The sequence below is a fragment of the Enoplosus armatus genome, chromosome 3, assembly GCF_043641665.1.
Source record: "Enoplosus armatus isolate fEnoArm2 chromosome 3, fEnoArm2.hap1, whole genome shotgun sequence".
In the NCBI taxonomy this organism is placed as follows: Eukaryota; Metazoa; Chordata; class Actinopteri; order Centrarchiformes; family Enoplosidae; genus Enoplosus; species Enoplosus armatus.
This window is the reverse complement of record NC_092182.1, coordinates 27,369,320-27,376,305: the sequence shown is the minus strand read 5'-3', so window position 1 is coordinate 27,376,305 and position 6,986 is coordinate 27,369,320. Positions and strand designations below refer to the sequence as shown.

The 6,986-nt window shown below is 45.9% G+C and overlaps 1 protein-coding gene across 1 annotated transcript in view; it reads left to right on the top strand.

Annotated features, from left to right (window-relative positions):
• Window positions 1-203: 203 nt before the first annotated feature.
• dag1 (dystroglycan 1) overlaps window positions 204-6,986 on the top strand; it is a 17,858-nt gene continuing 11,075 nt past the window's right edge. The window contains exon 1 of the mRNA XM_070903199.1: window positions 204-660. Coding sequence (XP_070759300.1) covers window positions 223-660 — 438 coding nt within the window. The 5' untranslated portion in view covers window positions 204-222. The remainder of the gene's footprint in view (window positions 661-6,986) is intronic.

Here is a 6,986-nt window from a genome sequence, read left to right as displayed (position 1 = left end):
TGGAACAGAAGAAGGAGGGAAGATTCTCGCCCGGCGCCAGGAGAGCAGGAGAGGCTTGCGGCAGAAGAGTGGGCGGGGAAAGAGCGGGAGGGAGGGAGATTTGAAAGGAGGGATTTGCTCTGTCGGGGGTGCATGCTCCCCCCTAAGTCCCCCCCTCCCACTTGGACATCCTCCTTTTTATTTTTTTTTCTGCATCAGTGACAGGCCGACAAAAGGCAAAGAATGCGCAATAAACTAAGTTTGGGAAGCCTCGGGGCGAGCAGGGGCCTCGATGTGAGACTACCCAGGACTAGAGCCTTGCTGCTGGGCTTGCTTCTCGCTGTAGTGTGCTGGCTTCCTCCGCCGGTCTGCACAGAGGTGGAGATCGATGTACTGGGCGAGATGGTGTTAATGGAAACAGGTGGAGAAGGTGAGAGGGTAGGCAGAAGAAGCGAGCTGGAGGCCTCCATGCACTCCTCGTTCCTTCAGGACTTCCAGAAAGTGACGGACGGTATCCGGATGATGGAGGCTGTTGCCGTAGAGACCGGTGAGACTGCGGCGACTCAGCAGAACGTGGCTGCACCCACTGCCTTCCCGGACTCCTCGGCGGTGGTGGGTCGGATCTTCCAGATGAAGGTGCCAAACAAGATGGAGGATGTTTACCTGGGTGATATTGTCAAGGTGAGTCCCAGCATCTCCAGTTTGTTCATCTGACTGTCCATATTTTCCATATTAACCAACAAACATGGCTTCCTTATTGTTCGGGGCCAAACACAACATTAGGGTTTAGGCAGAACAAACGTCACAACGTGATGAAAGAATATTGGGGGCGCTGGGGTCGGGGTACCGTCGCTCGAGCCTCAATGGGTGGGTCGACTCCAGATGAACTCCAGGAACCAGAAAGGAGCCATTTCCCTGTGTGCCATTGCTCACAGCCTGCCCTGAGGCAACACACATTTGAAGCCATTTGGAGCAATATGCCCCTTTTTTAATTGCGCTGCATTTTCCACGATGGCCAATTTTCCATGATATATGTAGTCTCATATCTGAATTAGAGGCTTTAGTAGCATTGCCCTCCCTCTCTTCTGACTCTCTCTCCCTGTCTTTCTCTTCCCCCCTCCTTGCTTCTACCTTTTCTTCTCTTTCTGGCCTTCCTGGGCCTGATCCCACCTTTTCATCCTCCTCTTCGTCAGTTATCTTCCTCTCAGACGTTACCTCTAGCTGTAACAAATTTAACTCATCCTTCTCCATCTCTTTGTCTACATATACTTACTATACTTTCTCACCCAGCGTGATGTCTCTCCTCTCTCACTCCTTCAGGCCGAACCTTTATATTGTTCACTCCCTTCCTTCCCGTCCTTCATCCTCCTCGCACCCTCACCACCTCTATCAGCCATTGCTCTTACCTTGCTATCTATCCACCCTGCTGTTCATCCATTCCTTCCCCTTTTTCTTCTTCTTTTCCTTATTACACAGTTAATCCTCTTCTCTTGTTCCCCCTCCCTCCATCCTTATGTTCACTTTTAAATCCCCTATCTTCTTTCCTCCCCCTCTTCCTCTCTCTGCTCCCTCCATCACATTCCAGTCTTTCATATCTTATCGCTTGCTTCGTCTTCTCTCCCCCTGCCCCCATCCCTCTTTTGCTTTTAAGTCCTGTTTCTCCCTCCACATCAATCCTCCCTTGCTCCTTTCTCCCACCCGTCACATCACATCAGATCATATCAATCAAGTTCTCCAGTGATGAGCAGCATGAAACTGCACTCATACTTTTAACTGCCCTAATAAAACCAGCTCATTGATGCACCTTAAACTATACAGAGAGACGCTGTTTCTACACACCAGGCAAATATAACATTTTTGAAAGGGAATGAATAGAAAGGAGTCAAAATACTTTGTTGTATTTTGCAGCAGCAGTTATTTGGTGTATTTGGTGCATTAGGATTTGCTCTCTTCTGTAGACTCTTGGCTGATTGGGGCTGACTCGATGTGGCTTGCTTGCACTCAGCAGGCGCCGTGTGTGTCCTGTCTGGGTATTTAAAGGGATATGATGTAAATTTCATGTGACAGTTGATACAAAACCCATCAGGTCAGCTGCCTGGCTCATCTCAGCTTGTGGAGATTTAAATAAAACGTGGTTGTGGAGGTTAGTTTTCATAATGTAACCGTGATTTTGTGAGTCCGTTCTTGGGACTCCTCTGTGTTCTCTCTGCTTAATTACGCCTCTCTTTTTCTTTTTCACTTTTTCTAATCCACTCTTCTGTCCTCTCCTCACACCCCCTTTCTTCCCCTGTCATCACATCTCTGCCCTTTTTCTCCACCATCTTTCACTTCACTCCTCTTGTCCTCCTGGTCTGTCCCACCTGTTTCTCCAACTTGATCCCTGTCTTCCTATTGACCCTTTCTTAGTTTTAATCCTGTGACTCATCTTCCTTTCACCCTTTCCATCACCATTTTCACCTCCTCCTCTGCCCCCCCCCCCCCCCCCCCACTTCTCCATTTGCTCCACAGGCTAAAGCTGTCCTTCCAAACCTGATTATATCTGTCACACTGTAAGCTGGGGGGGGCAAAGAAGCTAAAAAAAATGGGTGGTAGGAAAGGAACAATGAAGCGAGAGGAGGAGAGACAGAGGACAGGCTAGAGGTGGGTTTGAGAGAGATACAGAAAAGGAAGCAGAGAGATGAGAAGAGGCTTGAACAGAGAACAAGATCATGACCTCAGAAGCAGCAGGATCACCTTTTGGGAAAATCTACTTTCCTGTAAATGAAAGGTCAAAGATTAGATCATGACAGTGTGATCCAAACACAGTCCCGGGGAAGTGTCCTTGTGGAAGACTCAACACCTCCTTCCTGCTTTGCTCTTGCACTGTCAGCCCAATATCTACAACTTCAGAGAGTTTGTTTACTTCCCCCTCCATTTCTAATTCCACCGCTGCTTTCCCTTCCCCTCCACTCCGGCTCTTTGCTCCATTACAAATTTCAACACTTTCCCCTGCATCCGCCGTCCTTCCCCTTCTCTTTAGATGTGAGTCCCCCCTCAGGTATTTCGAAGGTCGGTGCTCAAGGTTGTAGAGCGAAAGGCCAAATCAATTTTTGTGCTTGGCGTTGCACTCATACTAATGGCCTTTTCTTATGAAAATCTGCCAGCGTTTGAGAGGTCTCTAGCTCCGTGACAGCCCGCCTGCCCATTCACCTTTTGCTGAGCGGTCTGGGCCCCGTCAGTGAATACACCAGCGATTATCCATTCATATGCCGTAGAGCTGTGGAGTCTCAGCCGGGTGGGCAGGACATCAACCTCAGGGGGGTCGAAGGAGGTTTTAAAGAGGTCGCAGGGTGATTTAACAAACCTGAAAACAGAGGCAGGATGTACAGTATATAATCTTACAATACGTATGATTTTATTAATCATTTTAAGGTTAATCTGGCCGTATTTCTTCATTAAGGGGTGAATTAGTGATGTGTTGGCCAAATGTGATGGATCTGTAATGCTTTTTCTTCTTCAGTCTCATTATAAAGTTGTGATTTTATAAACTTTGTAGGGCTGAGTAACGAACCTCAATGTGTTCATACCGACCAAAATGGGTCCGTGGCATCAAGTATCGAACATGTCGTTTTTGGATCAGCTCTCAGGATTCTTCGATACCGTGAGTTTCAGTATCAGTGTCAGGGTGTGACTGGCTGTCCCGGTGTCGACATTACAATGACATATATCCAAAATGTTCTAGTTTGCAACAGTTGAAACACAAGGCAGAATTTAGAACCAACACCTCGCAGCTTAGAAGCTCTGGATTGTGGGTCCTTCAATGTGCGTAGTGGAAAAGACCTGTTAGGGAGCTAAAACTGCAGTGGCATTGTCACTTAGTGATAAAGTTGACTGTTTGGTGCATAAAAACATTTGTGCTTTGGTCCAAAAGAGTAAGATTACCTGTGAACACACAGTGCTGTCGGTGGTGTTAGAATACCATTAAGGTGTTGGTTTTGTACATGGACCCCTTCACTAAAACAATTCACCCACATTATTTTGTATTCTCTATGATCGAGACACATATTTTTACATGATTTCTAGAGCTTTCTCCTCTCTGAGAAGATTTGTAGCCAGTTAACCTTGTCTGAGCGTTTTTAAAGTGAATGATTTTACACTTTTTAGCCTTGGAATAAATGAAAAGGTTTGGAAGCTGTGCTCCAACTACAAAATACCCAACTACAGAGCTGGAAAGGAAACTGGTTTGGATTATTCTAACTAAGTCCTCTCCGGGAGCAGAGCGACAACAGCGCAGTGATTATTCACTGCAACGACTGCAGTTGAAAAGGTGGGACCTTTGTGGCTGCAGCATCTGTATGCAGGTGCTGCTGGGATTGAAAGACCCTGCGGTGGTTGCATCGTCTACTGTTATTAATGGAAGTGGCCGCAAGAACGGAGTTTCTGGCCAACAGATGAGCACTCTCCATAGCCTCATTACCACAATTACCAGCATAATTAGCTGATTGGCTGATGGGCTGGCTGGCAGGCAAGCTTACCCCCTTCATTTCTTTTTTCCCCTCTTTCATTCCAGGAAATAACTGACGCTAGCTGAAATTTCTTTTGTACTTTAGTTCTCGGAAAAAGAGTCCAGTAGTGTGTGTGTGTGTGTGTGTGTGAATGAGAGAGCAAATAATAGGGTTACTTCTGTTTTATTGTGTGTGTCTAAAAGCATATGTGGCATATTCCTTTATGAATATTTTGATTGTGTATTTGCATGCAGATTAAAAAGACAGATACTCACAGTGAGCCACTTTGTAATCAATCTCCGTGTCTCTGTCCATGTAAAATCGCCCCAAACGCTGGATAACAAACAGTTTATTTGGTAAAACACTGGTCTCCCTCTGCTCTGCTCTAAACCCTCACGTGTGTGTGTGTGTGTGCGTGTGTGTGTGTGTGTGTGTGTGTGTGTGTGTGTGTGTGTCTGTGTGTGTGTGTGTGTGTGTGTGTGTGTGTACACGCCAGTGCAAAAGAATAAATTTATGAACACACACACACATACATACATATATGCATATTTGTGGGAAAGTGTTGTGTGTGTGTGCACAGAGAAAAAGCCACTGTGTGTGTGTGTGCGAGTGTGTGTGTGTGTGTGTGCGAGTGTGTGTGTGTGTGTGTGTGTGAGTGAGTGTGTGAGTGTGTGTGTGTGTGTGAGAGTGAGTGTGCGAGTGTGCGAGTGTGTGTGTGTGTGTGTGTGTGTGTGTGTGTGTGTGTGTGAGTGTGTGAGTGTGAGTGTGAGTGTGTGTGTGTGTGTGTGTGTGTGAGTGTGTGTGTGTGAGTGTGTGTGTGTGTGGTTGTCAGAACACATTGACTAGCTGTTTGAATCGCTCCCCTCTTGATGAATGGAGACAGTAGCTTGCTGTTGTAAAGGGCCGTTCCCCCCGGGGGCATTTTGGTGGGAAAACTAACTTTCTCTTCTCCTCCCCACTGCGTCCTTTCCTCTCCTCTATTCATTATCGTCTCCTCCTTCGTCTCCTTCTCTGTTTTCTCTGTCGTTCACTGTCTTCCTGGCGTCTTGTTAAACTTTCAGTGTTCTGTGTCCCCCCCGTTCTCTGCCTATGTTTAAAGGAACCCCCCCCCTCTTTTCTTTCTTTCTTTCTTTGTATCACTGTCGTTCTTCCTTTCTCTTCCACATCAACAAACTTTCTGTCTTTCTTTTCAGCTACTGCAGATTAGCTTGCAACACCAGCATTTTGTCTTTTTTCTGCAACACGAGCAACAATTATTTTACCTTCTTTCTATATTTTTCTCCTTTTACAAAACTCCTAATGTCCTCTAAAACCACAGCTGTCACTTGTTATTTCTCTCTCTTTCCATTTACTTTGCAATTTTCTTCCAAAACTATTCATTGTGATCCTCGAGGCTCTCCTCTTTTTGTAAAATCATTGTTGTCACTCTTTGTCGTCTGCCTCGCTGCTGTCCTGCATTAAAAAGAGAAGCTTTTCACAGAGAGGCTCACCCTGTAAGCCCCTGTAGCCCCATAGCTGTTAGCTGGCAGGGTAGCAGTGGAAAACTGGTATTAAGAGAGCAGGAGGGAGGAGGCAGCCCAAAGATAAAAACACACACCAGAACATATGAGTCACCGTAGCTGTAAGCTAGCATGCTGCGATCGGTTTACTGGCACCAGAATGGTGGTGGCCATGTTGCTATGTAATTAAACATACAGCAGGCGAGGCTTTTTGATTCATATGTTCCAAATTATATGCTCCCATAAATTCATTCATAATTTGGTGTTTCTTAGTTTTAGCTGAGGGTTGTGTATTTGACATACTTCTACTGAAAACCACTCCCTTCTGTAAATGGTAGGAGGCTATTTCGCTGTTAGGCACATTGATGCCTTCATGTCAGTGTTGGATTTCAGGGCATAATTTCCATTTGACCTTTAGCACACATAATTACTGCCAAACGGCCACCGTTTGACTCCCTCACCTCCAAAAGAAAAGGGAGAAAGAGAAAAAATGAGCTAATTCGGTGGCTTAAGTTTCCAGAAAACGAGTAAAAGTAGAGACTTTTTGTGTCACATTGTAGAGAAAGTCTCCTGATGTTGTTATGGTGTGTCCTTTTGTAGCCTAGCAACCACAGGTTTTGGACCGGCCAGTATCCTCCAGCATGCTTGGTTGTCACCCAAACGGGAAGTGGAGTTGCAGCGCGGCGGCTGCTTTCATTGGTTTTCCAGGCTTAGTGAGCCAAGCCTTATTTGGTGTGTGAAGGTTACAGTAGCAGATTATATTTAGATGCTGGACACTGTGATTATAGATTGGCCTATTAAGGCAGTTCTACACGGAGCAACTTGTTGATCTTCACTGGTGTAACAATATACAGGAGTGGAGCTGCACAGCCGTGTTCAATACAGCTTCAAACCGTTTTGCACAGTATCATTGTTCTCACAAGAGTCGTGTGGTTCAAAGCCTTTAAATCTCAATTTAGAAGGAAACTCTGCTCTCATCTCAAACTGCATTGATTTTGTTTCGAGTGACCAGCCTCCATCTCCT